The 18,357-nt window shown below is 36.8% G+C and overlaps 1 protein-coding gene across 4 annotated transcripts in view; it reads left to right on the forward strand.

Moving 5' to 3' along the window:
• LOC135084408 (hemicentin-1) overlaps positions 1 to 18,357 on the forward strand; it is a 609,550-nt gene that overhangs the window by 573,821 nt on the left and 17,372 nt on the right. For all 4 annotated transcript variants that reach the window (XM_063979183.1, XM_063979184.1, XM_063979186.1 and 1 more), the window contains exons 8-10: positions 11,254 to 11,271; positions 16,374 to 16,524; positions 17,035 to 17,146. In XM_063979183.1, coding sequence (XP_063835253.1) covers positions 11,254 to 11,271; positions 16,374 to 16,524; positions 17,035 to 17,146 — 281 coding nt within the window. The remainder of the gene's footprint in view (positions 1 to 11,253; positions 11,272 to 16,373; positions 16,525 to 17,034; positions 17,147 to 18,357) is intronic.

Here is an 18,357-nt window from a genome sequence, read left to right on the forward strand (position 1 = left end):
ATGTTTTTTATTTTGATACGCTTTATTAATGAAAACTACAGATTGTTACATCGCGCGAATTCGAATGGGGGCGGGGCGACTGTCCCGAATTTTTAACAAAATATGTATGCAAACACGTTTTGAGTCTAGCAATTCGGCTCAAACTAACAACACCGCCACTGGAAGCAAACCAAGAGCAAAACTGATACCTATTGGACAAAAAAGAAAACGAGGTCGGCCCGCTAAGTCCAAGCCAGCACTTATCTTACAGTGACGATGAGTAAGTAGAGCTCCTCAATCCTCATAGGTACCAATCAATGAACCTTATTAATAAGATTACTTTTTTTGGGTTGACAGAAGCGACTTATTTTATTTTGTTTTTTTTTGTTGATTCGATTTAAGAAAATACAAATTTATTTCATTTTTCGTAATACATTGTTTCATTTGATTACCTACCCTTAAATTTTAATGATTTATTTTTTTCGCTACTAGAATAGTGTTCCGTCAAATATTTATTTCATAAGATCATTTTTTATTTAAATGTGGGCTCATAATACGCTGCTCATAATAGTATTTTTCAAAGTAGTTTTTGCATTCGAAACACTTCATTAAAGTTAAAAATACCGCTCAGTATAAAAAAAGCATTTGCCAAATATTGAAAAAAATGCAGGACCTAACGTTGACACTCAATGAAATATTAGGTCGCTCAAATATTATGAAGCTTCTCATTTTGTATTTTAAGGAACTCAATATTTTTTTGTAAGTTGCTGTTCTTTTGATTTTTCGTCACTCGCACTCAGTCGCTCACTTAGTAATTCTTTAGCCCACATTAATTATTTTTGACACTTACAACATAAATTTACAGTCACTCGTTTAAATACTACCCTTTTTAAATAGTCTTCGATTTGTAATATTCAAATACCGGCTTAGGTAATCGGCTTATTCCGTATGCTAATAATCACGGCTTAACATCGTAACTGTCACGTATACGCGTATAGGCTGTCAATCTAAATATACAACACTTCAGCATCACAGACAGACAGGCGACTACATTTGCCACGTTGGACAGCACTGAAGGTGTCCCATAATAATTATGACATTTACAGGAGAGCGCTGCTATCAATGGTCGGATATTAGTTCCGATTTTTGCCACTTGATGTTTCAGTATCGTTGCACTATACAAAGCGGTATGGTTTGGTTTTCTTTTTCAATTTTTTTTTAATATAAGGTACAAAATCTTTTTTTTTTGTTTATCCTTTTGTAAGGGTCTGACTGTACACGCTGAATGAATTGTTTCATTTAGCATCATAAAACTAAGTTATGGTGTTGTTGAATTAAACATTTGCGCCTCGGGTTCATACAATTTGAGTCCTCTGAGTGAAATGACGAAGATCCTTGTAAAGATAAGGGACAAGACATTATCTTCGCGTAAAATCTTTTTTACAGACGTTTTAATAGATATGACACAATCATACTAAAAGATATATACTATTTATAGAAGTAAATATCCTTAAGAATAAGAACCTTAGGAATAAGAAAAAATATTATTACTTACCATTCTGTTTTCTACAAAAAACCATTACGAATTTTTGCGATTTCTTCAGAAAACTTGTACAGAAAACTTTATCTGATTGTAATTATTTTTTTATGAAAATAAATGTTTTATCTATCTATCAGGACCATAAAATTTATTTTATTTGAATACAAATCAATAAATAAGTTAGTAGGCTTAAGTTTTATTCCGTTCCAGGCATCAAAAATTTTTATCACGCAGACATTGTAAAAATGCCACGAATCAATTTAACAGCGTCTTGACCCAACTAGGTATTGAACCCAGTACCTTATATAGGTTCCTGTATGTATATTGCCACTATGAACACAAACATAACGATCGTGGTAGACATCAATCGTGGCATACATCGCCACTTTAATTAGAACATCACCCTACGGCTTAAATTGAATTTCCCAAGCAAGAAAACGGCCTTGAAGAGATAGAGTGAAGCTGGATGGGACAGTATCTATCGCTGTTCGATGTCAAAAGCGTTCGTTATGAAAAGTGAGTAAATTAAATTAAAATAAGGTATAGATCGTTTCATCCACGAAGACGCGCCCCACCAATTTTTGGTCAGCGTAAGGAAGCGCGGGGTGCTAGGAGTTTGATCCGAGCAATCCGAGCGTCATTATTGTAGTGTGCGTGTGCACTCATGGATCATTTAGCGTGTACCGATAACATTCAAACATTAGCGGAGGAATGGTGGGGCGCGTCTTCGTTGATGAAACGATTTATAAGCGTGTTCATTCGATTTCAACGCTGTGCATTCGATTTGCTGCTTCACTTAAGCAAGCATCGTTTGTGAATACCGGTGTAAGTTAGCGATCTTTTTCTTCTTCTTTACTTATTTGTGCCAATATCAAGTAAAAGAGTGAGAGGAGTGATCATTGCCACTTCAATTGACTTTATATCTCGCCCCACTAATGCGTGCGTGAATTGGGTCGCGTGCAATTTTTCATTCTGTCGGCGCTCCAAAGAGATCCCAACGACGTGTGATGTACTGAATGGATAATAACTCGTTTATTTTATACCTTTATAAATAATGTAATATTTAGTGTGGGTAATAGAGCTATGTCACTGTAAATAAAGATATAATATTTATTATTTATTTTTAGTGTCACATTTAAATGGTATACAAAAGGCAAACTTACCTTTTATAACATATGGCATTTGGGATAAAGAGAAAAAAAAATCGTTTTATTTTTGAAGTAGAGACATATTTCAAGCATCATTTTATATTAGGTACAAATTTTAATAGTAAAAAAATATCAAGATTTAGCCAAATAATGAATTAATAAAAGGCCATTTTCATAATCCCACACGAAAAATCTAATTTTTTTCGTTGCCATGCATCCGACTGAAAAAATAAGTACCTACCTCAAGCTGCCTATAAATAAAATAATGGCCCTTAAAAAGGGATAAATAAATTAAAACCAAAATAACCAGCTTTTAACGGTCATAACGAGCCCGAGGACTAATACTCGTATAATATAACCCAAGCAACGAATAAACCTTAAAAATTACGATCGTTGATCCTTTTGCTTAATAAAAATTAATATTGCTCGTCGACTTCAGCCTAAAGTGTAATTAAAAAGACGATTAATTAAAGAGATAACTGAGCTACGCAGGTAAATAATGAGTGGATGGGAACGCGGTACACTGGGCAGGGGATGCTAGCTGAAAATATACAAAGCTATGTTTAATACTTTGTTTCATAATGCCGTGAAAGAAAAAACGGATTTTTCATTGATGGTTTTTTTTTTCAATATTGGTAGCTAAGCGTTTACCAGCAATTGAGTAATAACGTATGTATGTATAACATTCGACTTTAGCATTTTATATTATAAGAACATAGGAGTTCGAAGTTGAGGAATGATTTTTCAGCGCAAAGCGGTTGATAGGTGACAAATAAAGGTTACTTTCTGAACTCCTATGATCTTCTGATTAATTTCTTTGCGGGTCCAATGACAGTTTAACTTCCCCCCGGGACGAACTTGGCCTTCACTGGTTGGGTTTTTATTGGCGGTCAAGCTGTAGATCCTGGCTACACAGGAGTTGCAGCGGTGGGAACGCGAGGTTGAGGCATTTTATATCTTGTAATTCATACATACACCTTAGTGGACAGTGACCCCAATATCCGAGTTAAGTAATGAGGTAATTATACACACACCGCGTTGAGTGCTCGTCGGTTTGTCTAACTCTTTATCGACCGAAAAGGTAAATAGAATTAATCCCAACTAATATTATAAATGCGAAAGTAACTCTGTCTGTCTGTCTGTCTGTCTGTCTGTTACGCTTTCCCGCTTAAACCTCGCAACCGATTTTGATGAAATTTGGCATAGAGATAGTTTGAGTCCCGGGAAAGAACATAGGATAGTTTTTATCCCGGTTTTTGAAACAGGGACGCGCGCGATAAAGTTTTTCTGGGACAGACAAAATTCCACGCGGGCGAAGCCGCGGGCGGAAAGCTATCAATTCATAAATCCTTTTTTGTTGATTGACAAGATAGCCATAAACCCTTTTAAATAGGGCGTATTTTTAAATGGAGTAGTCTTGCATATTTAGTAATTTTTTTTTTTTTTTTTTTTTTTTTTTTTTTTTTTTTTTTTTTTTTTTTTTTTTTAAAGATTATTACCAATTTGTATTGCCCAAATTACTAATAGTCCCATTAGCCCCTCGTGGTAAGCTAAATAAGCTTGTGTTACGAGTGGGCTCACCACTATAGTCGAGCGGCGGTGGGATTCGAACCCGCGTTCCTCGTATCTCGAGTCGGCCACACCGACCCCTTCACCGTTCGGCTATCGTGGTTATTAAAATATGACTCGTTACTCTTTATGACAAGATTATACCTTCTTGACATGATATTTTTATTGCTGAATACTGAATTATTTTAGTGACCAGATAATTAAATTCTTTGAAAATTAAAGATCCTAAGTACCATTCTAATATTTTATGTGACACATTGTAAAATTACTTTGTATTCGTGTAGTTAAATATTTTCAGATATAAATCAACTTTATTATATCTGAAAATACAATACATAACGTACTTTAGCCATCATTATAAGTACATTAATTATGTCAGATTCTGAAAGCTACACGTACAAAATCCATTTCATGTCATGATCGAGACATTTAATTTTATCTAGTGTATTTTTTGTATCAAATATTGATTCAATTCCACTTTAACTCAAATCTCTCGGTAAATCTCAGCATTAACCTATATCAAATTACACCCTATATCAAAAACACTTGCAACCAACACCTCAATTATCCAACCCAATTCTCTATAAAATGCACCCTAACTCTACACGCTTAGGTTCAAAATAGCACAAAGCCAGTTTAATTAACAATTTAAGTGGTATATTTGTTAGCAAGGTAGCCCTCCACGTGTATACACCTGCGCTATCCGATATTAATCGCCTCTATTCGCCACGACCACAGTGTAAGAAGGCAGAGTAAGCTATGTTGAGACATTTACTCAAACTACGTTTTTAAAATATTGACCAGCGTTTGTTAATTTGTTATTACACAAATTACTAATACTCCCGTTAGCCTAAATTACAAGCATAAATTTAGCTCGTGCTAAGCTAAATTTATGCTTGTATCACGAATGAGCTCACCACAATAGTCGAGCGGCGGCGGGGACCGAACCCGCGTTCCCCGGATCACGAGTCGGCCAGTCCGACCCCTTCACCGTTCGGCTATCGTGGCTTCAATTTTGGTTAGATTAATTAATTAAACGGGCAAAATGCCAATGTTTATGGCGGTCATTGTTGTCGCTCTCTCCAATAGTAACTTCCGCAGAATAACAGCGTTGTGTTCTGAGTTCCACCTTAGAGCATGACATAATGCTGAGCGGTTGCCATTTTTGTTCTATTTGTTGCACCTACCGACTTTAATTTGAGTCATTTTATGTACGAGCCAAAATAAATGTTTTTCTGTTTCTATTTTTTCTATTTCTTCGCCTGACAATTATTGTCTTTATACTGTTGTTTTGAACATCCCTTTCAAAAACATTTTTATTACCAAAAGCATAATAAATTATGTAATGACTACCTTTTGCCAACATGAAATAACTTGCTTGATTCCATATAAAAACTTCCACGCCCCTGTTTTTACCCTAATAACGTAATAATAATAATAATATAGTCAGAGACTAGATCCAGCATGTGTACCACTTTCACTTTTGTCGATTATTTTGCACTTAAAACGGCCTCTACGTGTTGGATCTGTATCCCCACGCAAGCCTTATAAAGGACCGGGCCACTTTTGACCCGTGAGCTTCAAAGCGTACAAATAATAATAATAATAATAATAAATACATTTTATTGCACACCAAACAAATAACATAACAGAAGAAAACTGCCGCACAATTTATAAACGCAGTAAGTACCACTTACTGCATTTATGATTGTTTTGAATATTCTGAATCCTGACATCGCGATCTATAAGAATCAAAGACCCGTTTTTTTCTATCTATCTTAGAACGGAAGATACATATTATCATAAACGCAGTAAAGAGCAGATTGTAGGTTTCTTCACATACTATGTTAGCAGTAAGAGCACATAATAACTTAATATTACGTGAATACTCGCGCTTACTTAATTTGCTACACAGTAATAGTGCAGTATGTGCCAATTACATCATTCTTATTATGTTTCTACAATTGTTAAGTTCACCTTGCACATAGTATATGTGCAGTAATTCCACTTAAACACACACTGATATTATGTTTCCATAGGAAAAACAGATGACTCGTACTTAATAATAATGCAGTAATTACAATTATACTGCGTACATACTAAGGATTGTCAGAGTGCTGCCTAGGTGTTAACATGTTATGAACGCAGTGGCTGACTCTTACGTTATTGGAAAAAGTTGAAAACTTGTCACAAATCTAGCCGAAGACCCAAGAGCTAGATTGACCCGACACTATCCTACCGAAGATATCCCGGACGTGTCTGTACGAGATTAGAATGGCTCTCAAACAGCTGAAAAACAACAAGGCACCGGGCAATGATGGAATCACGGCTGACCTTCTGAAAGCAGGCGGAACGCCGGTACTAAAGAAAGGCTCTTTAGAAGCTATTCGATTCCGTCATCCTTGAGGCAAAAACGCCTATGGCATGGCACAGAAGTGTGGTGATACTCTTCTTCAAAAAAAGGCAACAAAACCTTGGTGAAGAATTTATTTTTTACCCATCTCACTTCTGATTCTGTTTTTGAGAGTCATCACGAATGGTTTTACGCGACATCTAGCATTCCGAACAAACCGGTTTCCGATAAGGCTTTACTACGATAGACCACATACTTATCTATGGCAGAAAACTGATGAGAATAATCAGCAACTTCGTCTGGCATTTGTGGTCTATGAGAAAGACCTCTCTTCAAGCTACAGTCTCTCCAACGGTGCCAAATTTACTATAGATATAATCTTTGAAGGGCTTGTACGAAAACGCCACAGTGTCAGTCCGTCTCCGGGATCAGGACTCCAGTTGCAGCGAGGGGTCAGACAGGGAGATGTCATATTTCTAAAACTGTTCACTACCACCCTGGAAGATGTTTTCAAGCTTCTGGACTGGAGCGGATTGGGCATAAATATCATCGGCGAGTACATCACCCATCTTTGATTCGCGGACGATATCGTAGTCATGGCTGAGACCGTGGAGGATCTAAGCTCAATGCTCGATTGCTTCAATAGAGCCTCTCAACAAATGGGTCTTTAATGGACAAGACAAAAATCATGTCAAATGCAGTGTTGTATTCACTCCTCTGAAGGTTGGTGACACTATAAGTTGTCTGATGGCCGCTGGGGCAGGAAAGTTCTTGAGTGGCTACCACGAGCTGGAAGACGCAGCGTGGGCAAGCCTCCCACTAGGTGGACCGATGATCTGGTGAAGGTCGCGGCAGGTGCCTGTATGCGAGCGGCACAGGACCGGTCTTTGTGGAAATCCTTGGGGGAGGTCGTTGTCCAGCAGTGGACGTCTTTCGGCTGAAACGAACGACCGAGTCTTTATTTTATTAGAATGGTATATATTTAAGATCTAAGAGTGGGTGCCATATCTTAATTTTTGATTGAATAACAAGCGATCTCAGCAATTATTTTATTTTATTTTTATTTTATTTTTCTTTATTAAGGAAACAAACAGCATGAGTTTATACATGTGAACTTAAAAAATAAAAACAGTACAGTAGCCTAATCAGTTTCCACAGATTTTGTAATAGGTACTTGTTTCATTTACCCCTTGGTCATTTGGGAAAGTTCAACATAAAAGCGTTATTGGCTTATGATAAGCGCAGTATAATTGTATTATTACTGCGCATTTAAAGTTTTGATAAATTATTTTGATTCACACTCCCACTCATAAATGCAGTAAGTTGTAAAGATACGGCGCATATATTACGTTGTAAGAACTAAAATTTAAATCAATCATTTAACACATGTACCGTAAGTAACGAAAACTACTGATAAACGCAGTAAGGAACAATCATACTGCATTCATGCGTAGTAAGTATCGAACGAAAACTTAGTTAATCCATAACATAAACAGTTTTTTAATAATTTTAAATACAAAATATTAATTAAAATACAAAAACCTCACATCAAAATAAACTTTGAGTTTAGCTCTATAAGCCCATATATTTTTTTTTACAAATATTTACGTAACTAATTGTAGACACCCCAAAATAAAATTTCAACTTTGATCGCGTTTTTCTCGAAACTGTTCACGTGTTACTTACTGCGTTTATAAATTGTGCGGCAGAAAAGTAATAAACAATCATGTTTCAAATAAATTTTTAAGCGTGAAATGGTGGAGCTAATTGTTCCGTTTCCGAGTTAGAGACTAAAAAAAATCTGCAAGTATACCATTTATATTATTAAATTCACCTCGAAAGTTATAGCAATTAACAGGAGAGAGGCATAAAAATTTTTTTTTTTTTCAAACTTTTATATTAATTTCAAACAGAATTACTACAATTCTGTACACTGTGTCCCAACTCTGTGTTGGACACACAAACTTACGTCATCTCACGTGTAATTTAGTTGGTTTTAAACTGTTCAAGCGCAATACGTCCAGCAAATAGATTTCAGAAATTGATTTAGAAAAGAAGACGAAAGAAGATTAATTGTAATCAAAGTTACTTTTAAAGACATTTTCGAAAAAAATCTCGACTGGATACACTGAAAATGTAAATTGAAAATGTTCAAACTTACTTTTAAATTATCTGGAAAGTAATTTTGTTACACCCAATGTTATTCGCAATTAACAAACATACCTTCCTTCTACCACAGTCGACTAAAAAAGATTTTATTTAATGTAAATTATTACTACAATGGGTAAATTATTCCCATACGTTTCCAAAATGACAATAACCTAACAAAGCTTCTGTCCCAGAAAGGGAGATAAAATCCTTTGCATTCAATCTGTTTGTAATTTAATTTACTGTATTGCTATACCCTTATTATGTGCTAGATAATAATACATTTTGAAACATTTGTTTGAGAATGTACTGTAACAATTAACATATTATTGTAAAATGTAATTGTATTATCTATTCCTTTAGCAAAGTTAAGATCATAAGCTTTGAGATTAATAAAATTCATCATCATCATCATCATATCAGCCACAGGACGTCCACTGCTGAACAGCAGTAGTAACAAAGGTAGCAGTGTGATGTGGAAGTTATTGGGGGAGGCCTATGTTCAGCAGTGGACGTCCTGTAGCTGAAATGACCGACAACACAACCGTATATTTTATAGTCAGCATTGTGTCGCAGCCTACGGCGCTTATTGGAGACTACATCTTTACCAAACTGATTAAGATTTTTAATTGATTTTTCAATATATTTATTTTCATTTGGGAATTGAATCGACTTCCACAATAAAAGCACCAAACTCCCTAACCACTAGGCTATGGAGTCGTTATTACGGCAAAACTACTAAAAGTAAAACCTCAAGACTATCAAAACCATACATTTATGTTGATAAACAGAAAAATCTACCAAACATGAGATGAAAGAGTCAAAACGATATTTTGAAAGTAACGAAATAAAAGAAGCAAACGCTTTCGGCCGAAACACAAACGAGATATAAAAAATGTAATGCGCTGCCTAGTGGCGTAATCCGATTAAACGTCAGTGATGGGGCACGGCTTGTCGATGAAATTTTGATTTTTACTTCAGAAAAATACAAGTCGGTTATGGCCTTCGTCTTCTGCAATAGTGTACCTACGCTATGGTATTGTCTTCGTTTTATGATGATATTTTGCCTACTGTCTCCTTTAATAAAAACTAATTGTGTGTTTTGAGTCCTCTTTTCCTTAATCCCTATTTCAGAAACGCATCACATGTCTGTCACAGAAAATCTATAGTCCCTGTAGACTGTAAAAGTATGTAATGACATGAGCTTTATCATGATATACAAACTTTAATAACTGCAGAAATATTAGCGTCAAATTATAACTACATGACTAGGGTCCAATTCAAAATGCATTTTTATGTATTTGCCTAATGTGCAACGTTGCGTGTTATGCACCGTTGCGCGGTGTGAGGAATGTGTCATGACAACACTAAACACAACTATAATATTAAAGCCACGTTAGCCGAACGGTGAAGGGGTCGGACTGGCCGACTCGTGATCCGGGGAACGCGGGTTCGGTTCCCGCCGCTGCTCGACTATTGTGGTGAGCTCACTCGTGATACAAGCATATTATCTTATTACAATGGGCTAACGGGACCATTAGTAATTTATGTAATAACAAATTACTAATAATCTTTTTAAAATAAAAAATATCATCGATATCGACATGTTATAACATCGACAGCCCCCCACCCCTAAAAAAGGTAAGAGAAAACGTCTGCGAAGTGAAATTCCGAGCAATTAATTCGTTAACAGCGCGGTATTCTGTAATAACCGTTGGCGACTGAGCTGTCGATTTAAACGAAAATATACAAACGAGAAAAAGATTCGCAAGTGTGGTTAGGGGGGGTGAAAGAGAAGGGGGGTAAAAGGGAGGGAATGATCGCTGAGGAAACTTTGAGTTTGTTGAAGCATTTAACTTATGCTGCAATCCAGTTTCTTGGATCCAGTAATTCAAATTCAAATATTTTATTCAGTATATAGGCCCTTTCCAGGGCACTTATACACGTCCCAAATATAGCTTGCCCTACCACCACTTCGGGACAAAATATGGGCTGGTGCTGGAAGAAGTGGCGGAAGAAACTCAGTCACCTTTGTCAAAGTGACCGACTGTCGTGTGAGCACACATTATAAAATAATTATGCCTCTGAAATAAAATTCGAACGTGTCAGTTTTTGCAGGGCACTGCAAACGGGATGTTCTTGTAAACGTTGTTAATATTAAAACACGTATTAATAAACAGGATCCTGCAAAAAACGGGTTGTCTCCGTTGGATCAAGCCCTTAACTGTCGATTTAAAACGAAAATATACAAACGAGAAAAAGATTCTTAAGTGTGGTTAGGAGGGGGTAAAAAAGGGGGGAGAGAATCCTTGAGTTTGTGGGAGCATATTTTTTGTTGGCAACCAATATTAGTAATGTTTATGAGGCTTGTTTTTGGACGAATAAAAATAACTCAACTGAAGAATAACTACGGGTGATGTTTTTCGGAACACGCGTAAAAGTGCTTATAGAATAAAACATGAAATAATATGTAATGCTAATTTGTGCTTCTCTTTGTTTCATGTTCGGCTGAGCAGCAACGAGCAGTGGAATTGGTAAGTTTAATTTTGTTATTTATTTACTGTCAAGTAAAATACCAAGCTTTAGTAACTATAGATAGAGATAACTAAAAGATAGTCAAGTTATCGAATACGCTACTTTTTGGGACACCCTGTATAAATGCGCTAGTCTGTACTCACCTTAAAGCAATAAAATTACCGCATCAAAGAAAGTCAATTAAGTCTCAAAATAGAGCCTCCCCAAGCCAGTTTATCATCTTAAGATGAAAGCCAAGAGGTGTGTACTTGCTTGTGTATAATCAAACCTATTTATGTATCCCGGTTTAACCTAAACTGCGTCGCCATACAGGGCTATTAAGGAAACTTGAGGGCCCGTTATTTTCTATGCATACCTAATTAATAGACATTTACAATGCAAATTCTTCGGTACGGGATAAACTTTGGATATAGAGGCGATGGAAGAGTCAATTTTGGTTAAGTATTGGAAAATTAAATATGTAAGTTAGTTTTTAATCAAACACGGGCGAAAGGCTATAGCTATTAATTCAGTTTTATTTACATAATTAAAGGATACTAAGGCCCAGAACAGACGGTGAAAGGCAACTGCAACGAAACTGCAACTGCTAGTTACTTTTTAGTTGCATCTAAGTTTCTGCCATAGCGTCCGTTGAGAGACCACACATGACGCGACCAGTTTGAAACTTTCAGTTTCAGTTTCATTTATCAGAATCATCACAAAGTTGTAGTTTCGTTGCAGTTGCGTTTCACCGTCTGTTCTGGCCCTAAATGACAAATTGTAAATATTTGTATCTCTCCTGAGGTAAGGTTAGTCCAGACTAGACTGATTAATCGGTTCGTTTTGTTTTCATTAGAAGGTGTAGAATATGGATACAACACAAAAATATTGTTTTGGAACGTGTTCTTATTAATATTCTAAATAGAAATGAGATGTTCACCCATGATTTTTTTAAAGTTTCCCGTTAGCCCCTCGTACTAAGCTAAATATGCTTGTATCACAAGTGAACTCACCACAATAGTCGAGCGGCGGCGGGGACCGAACCCGCGTTCCCCGGACCACGAGTCGGCCAGTCCGACCCCTTCACCGTTCGGCCATCGTGATTAATCAATGAGGGTTTTCGCGATTGAAAAATCCGCCAGATGGCAATACGTAGACGCGAGGTCCAAATGCTGCATGATTGGTTATTTTTGACATGATATTGACAGATATGTCAAAATCCACCAATCATGCAGCATTTGGACCTCCAGTCTACGTATTGCCATCTGGCGGATTTTTCAATCGCGAAAACCCTCATTGTCAAACTCTGCTCTATTATTATTGAGATTATAGGGCACATACTTTTTCAAAATTTTCCAAAAAGAAATTTAATAAATGTATTCTATTCTATTCAAAATTCTTAAAATCTAGTAAAAACCGATCACTTTATCTTCTACTAGCTTTCCGTCCGCGGCTTCGCGCGCGTGGGCTACATTATCTACATATTTTACGGAACCCTATTTTTTTCCAAAATAAAATTTAGCCTATATTACTCGTGGATAATGTAGCTTTCAAATGGTGAAAGAATTTTTAAAAACGGTCCAGTAGTTTTTGAGCCTATTCATTACAACCAAACAAACAAACAAAGTTTTCCTCTTTATAATATTAGTGTAGACTAGCTTTCCGTCCGCGGCTTCGCGCGCGTGGGCTACATTATCTACATATTTTACGGAACCCTATTTTTTTCCAAAATAAAATTTAGCCTATATTACTCGTGGATAATGTAGCTTTCAAATGGTGAAAGAATTTTTAAAAACGGTCCAGTAGTTTTTGAGCCTATTCATTACAACCAAACAAACAAACAAAGTTTTCCTCTTTATAATATTAGTGTAGATGTAGATATCTATAGGTATGAGCAAATAATCCGATAAAATAATGTTGCTATCTATCTATGCCACATCTAGCCATCCCTCTCTACCTCCAAGCAAAAACTTGAGACAAAGGCGGCTTGACAGTTTGAGATTGTTCAGTTGTTGAACGCCGGGACACGAATTAAAATTTTATGGGCACGCAACTCGAGCCCTCGTTGAGGGGGTTAAGCTGGTCCATCGAATAATGACAGTTAATTGACAGTGACAAGATCAAGTTACTGGGTAAGATGGTAGACTAGATGGGCCTTTCGTTCGTTCGTTCGTTTCAGCCAAATGACATCCACTGCTGGACAAAGGCCTCCTCCAAGGTTTTCCACAATACACGGTCCTGCGCTGCCCGCATCCAGGCTCTTCCCGCGACCTTTACCAGATCGTCGGTCCACCTAGTAGGAGGCCTGCCCACGCTACGTCTTCGTCTAGATGGGCCTTTACAAAAAAGTGAAACGAATCACCACCATCTTACCTAAGTCTGTCGCCATAACAACAATGTTAACAGCATTGTTGTGTTCCGGCAGTTAGAGGTAAGGTAGCCAGTTCCTCCGTGGTTGAGGATTCCGGGTGAAGCTCGCTTCCACCTTCGGCCTGATCATCACTTAAAATAAAATAAAAACGAACACTGTTTAAAATGATATTTCCATACTAAGGCTGAGTTGTACCACCTAACTTTGACCGTAACTATAACGATAACCGTTGCTTTTTGCATGGCGTTTGACAGATTTTTGACGTTTGTCAAAGTTAAGATGGTGCAACTCAGCCTAAAACTCCTGTAAATATTGATGTAGAGTACCATCATAAACTGTTCTTGTAGACAATGATAAATTTGTTATAGATTTCGATTCGAGAAAGTTTGTTTTTCCGCACAAAAGCCAAAAAAGAGCTAATTGTGCATTTATGCGAGGACTTACGAGTATTATTGTTGTAAATACAGGGTGGCCAAAACAGTGAGGTCTAAAAGAAAAATTTAGATTCCTTACATCAAGGTGTATCTAAATCACCCCCATGTGTATAGTACGATTGTGCTTAGTTTAGGAGATAGAGTTAATTTTGTGATATTTTAAAATTTGATGACCTAGTAGGCTTTAAACATTTTTATCTTTTTTTTGGGGTGAATTTTCTCAGATTTCTTTCTTTCGACACATTTGTTATTAATTGCAGATCTTTGAAAAAAATAATCATCTTCCTATCTTTGATTCAAGATACAAAAGTTTTGCTAGAAACATTAAAATTATGCTTTTATCAGAACACTATCAAATTTTCAACTTAAAAGTTTAAGTAAAAAAAAGAGCTTCCATAGGTCCAAAACCATTTTAAAAACTGCGCAGTTTCCTGAACATTCATAATAATACAAAAAAACTTGTACTTAATGGGCCACTATTTCCTGTAATCGGTCCACTAAAGTGGTAAGTCGGAGATTCCGTTACATGTTTTTGACTTTCTTAGAGCGAATTAATATTGGGAATCCTCTAAGTTTACATTACGTAGAACAGATTTAGAGCAGTAACTGGACAGAACATGTTTTTATTCTCAACGAGGAAGCTCTTGCCCTTCATCACACCTGGTGGAAACTGATGATTAGGCTGAAGGTGGAAAGTAACTTCAACTACAGTGGAACTATGGCTTCCTACCTCCAAATGCCGGAATACAGTAATGCTATTAACATTATTGTATAGTGACAGACTTAGGAAAATAGAGTTGTTAGCTAGGAAGACTTAGATCAAACCCTACCACCAACCAAACCGAGCAGAAAATTTCACCTCCACTGGGAATCAAACCCGGGACCTCTGATGCTTACCTCTTACCACTTGAAGACAGAGGCAGTTGTTACATTTTACTATTACCCTTGAAATACCTACTACAGTGAGAAGAAGAAGGAGGGATACTTGGTTTATGTTCATTAAAACTTACTTAAAATAACAATGTGTTCCGGAATTTGGAGGTAGGAAGCCATAGTTCCTTTGTAGTTGAAGTTCCCTTCCACCTTCAGCCTAATCATCAGTTTCCACCAGGTGTGATGAAGGACAAGAGCTTCCTCGTTGAGAATAAAAACATGTTCTGTCCAGTTACTGCTCTAAATCAGTTCTACGTAATGTAAACTTAGAGGATTCCCAATATTAATTCACTCTAAGAAAGTCAAAAACATGTGACGGAATCACCGACTTACCACTTAAGTGGACCGATTACAGGAAATAGTGGCCCATTAAGTACATGTTTTTTTGTGTTATTCTGAATGTTCAGGAAACGGCGCAGTTTTTAAAATGGTTTTGGATCTATGGAAGTTCTTTTTTTTACTTAAACTTTTAAGTTGAAAATTTGATAGTGTTCTGATAAAAGCATAATTTTAATGTTTCTAGCAAAACTTTTGTATCTTGAATCAAAGATAGGTAGATGATTATTTTTTTCAAACATCTTCAATTAATAACGAATCTGTCGAAAAAAAGAAATTTGAAAAAAGTCAACCCAAAAAAAAGATAAAAATGTTTAAAGCCTACTAGGTCATCAAATTTTAAAATATCACAAAATTAACTCTATCTCCTAAACTAAGCACAATCGTATGATACATATAGGGGTGATTTAGGTACACCTTGATGTAAGGAATCTAAATTTTTCTTTTAGACCTCACTGTTTTGGCCACCCTATATATTGATTAAAAACTTACATAATAAAGGCAAGCATTAAATTAAGTAAAAATTTACAATAAGAAAACAAATGAAAACCAGCTTCTCGGTATGACGTTTGTGTCATGTCGCGATATTTGCTGAGCGGGCGCCTATTCAGCCTATTTTTTTATTTATTTATTATGTTTACTTACTCTTGCTCTGTATAACCTTAAATTGTGCTGAATAAAGACATTCTTATTCTTATTCTTAAATGAATGACAAAAGGCAGTTAAACAATATCCATTATTGTTCTACAACTTGTGCTACAAACCCTTTTCGTAGTCGTCTGCTACGAATTGCTACGAGCTTCGTAACGCTATCGTAGTATTAGTAGTATAAGTTGTAGCAACTTTGACTAGCATGGATGACGTGTGATTTATGTAATTTTATCTTTCAATACAATTTTATATTTTTTTTATAAATACTAAGGACAGGTTTTGAACGATGCTAACACGTCCTAAGGAGCTTTTTTTCGACTGAAAATTACAAATTCCCTAAGAGAAATGTGGCCAGTTTCCATTACTTAGGTTTACACCTCACTTCTACCACTTCCAGAGCGACACGACCTTCGAGACCACATCCAACTTGACCTTCGAGGCGACGAAGTACGAGAACCGGCAGAAGTTCCACTGTGAAGCCTCCAACGAGGTGACCGAAAGGACGCACGACCACCCCATGCACGCTACTAGGGAGCTGGAGATATACTGTAAGTAATATAATATTAAATATACCTATTTAACAGTACCTAGGGCACAAGGTGGACCGACGACCTCATGGAGGTAGCAGGAAGGCGCTGGATGCAGGCCGCCACCAACCGGCCATTGTGGAAATCATTAGGGGAGGCCTATGTTTAGCAGTGGACGTCCTATGGCTGAAATTATGATGATGATGATGAGCAGTCTGTTTTTTATAAACCAACAGAAGTCCACTGCTAGGCAAAGACCTCCCCCAAGGGCTTGACCTGACCTAACTTTATGAAATAAAGAGTTCAAGATTATTTAATACATAAAAATGCGTAGATATTCCAGTCTAGGTCACTTACACCTACTTTTGAAGATATCTAACCGACCCTTTTTCTTTGTGGTCCAGGTATGAACAAAAAAAGAAAGCAATTTTATTGTTTGGCCTAGAGGTTAGCTAGCTATTGATATTATGCTCGATGCCCAAAAGAGGAATTTTACCTTATAAAATATTTTATGTGATAATAATTTTTCAGATTCGCCCATAGTACGAGTGGAGCCAAAAAACATCACAGTGGTGGAAGGAAAGAAGGTGCTGCTGAAATGCGACTATGAAAGCAACCCTTCATCCCTGAACACTGTCATTTGGTAAGTCTCGATTTTCACTCCGCGACAAAATCTAAGAGTCTTCCAGCAACTTGGCCCACTTTTAGCTTGGTCCACGGGCCAAATCGCTGGTTGAATTTTTAAATATTTTTTCTTTCGGCATTCGGGCCCACCCTTAATGTATTATTTAAATTAAACTCCAAATCAACAAAAATTTGCTCTACAATCTTCGAGTGGGCCTAGTTGCCCGAAGAAAAAATATTTAAAACTTCACTCCAGTGACCCAGAAACCCGTTGGTTCACGCATCCCATCCCTGTCACGCAAAGCGAGAAACGTCTCGGGATGGATACATTCTATTCCGATAGTTGGTTTAGAAGAAGTCTTTTGGCTTGGTCAACAATGTCTTATACAAACTTACTATTAATTTCCAAGGGTCTTTAATCTTTTTATACGATTACAACACCTGAGCAAAGGACACAGGTTTTATCTAATCCGCAACTTGAGCCCGTAGCTTCTCGTAAAGGATGTGTTGCGCATATTAAATGCAAGCTGCGCTAAGACTTGAGGCACGAAACTTACGGCAACTTGCCGGAATGAAATATTGCGTCTTATGCAAGCAGTCCCACACAGAACTCCGAACCGTTTGCCAAAATTTTCAAGACAAATATTCAAAGTTACGAGTGTGTAGGTAGTTGTAGATTTAACTGGCGGCCGCGCGCGACTTCGTACGCGTGGACCCCATTAGGGGTTGAATTTTGCAAAATCCCATCTTAGTGAGCACCTACGTCCTAAAAGGAACCCCCATGCAAAATTGGAGACTACTAGCACTTGTAGTTTCTGAAATTTCGTGGTGAGTGAGTCAGTCAGTCAGTGACCTTTCGCTTTTATACAGGATGTGGTTTTGGAAAACAGCGCCCATCTCAAGGGTGTAAATAAAATAGTAAAACTTATTTTATCAATATCAAAATGATTGACTATCATGTTGATTAATTATTATAAAATATGTATAGGTTTTACTTTTATTTACATTCATGTTAGTTCATTTATTTGTACCGATGTTCATTTTGTTTTTATTTTTGGCCAAATTGAAGAAAAACCAGCCATCTTGGTCAAGTGTATAATTTAAGTTGGTTGGGTTTTACGGCCAAGGGTACAACGGTTAAAATTTATTTTCCACTGTACCATCAAGGGAACAGCTAAGGGTACACAGGAACAAAAGGGGTTGTGCCTTAAAGATGGTTAATTTTTGTTG

Source organism: Ostrinia nubilalis, chromosome 26 (genome assembly GCF_963855985.1).
Source record: "Ostrinia nubilalis chromosome 26, ilOstNubi1.1, whole genome shotgun sequence".
Lineage (NCBI taxonomy): Eukaryota > Metazoa > Arthropoda > Insecta > Lepidoptera > Crambidae > Ostrinia > Ostrinia nubilalis.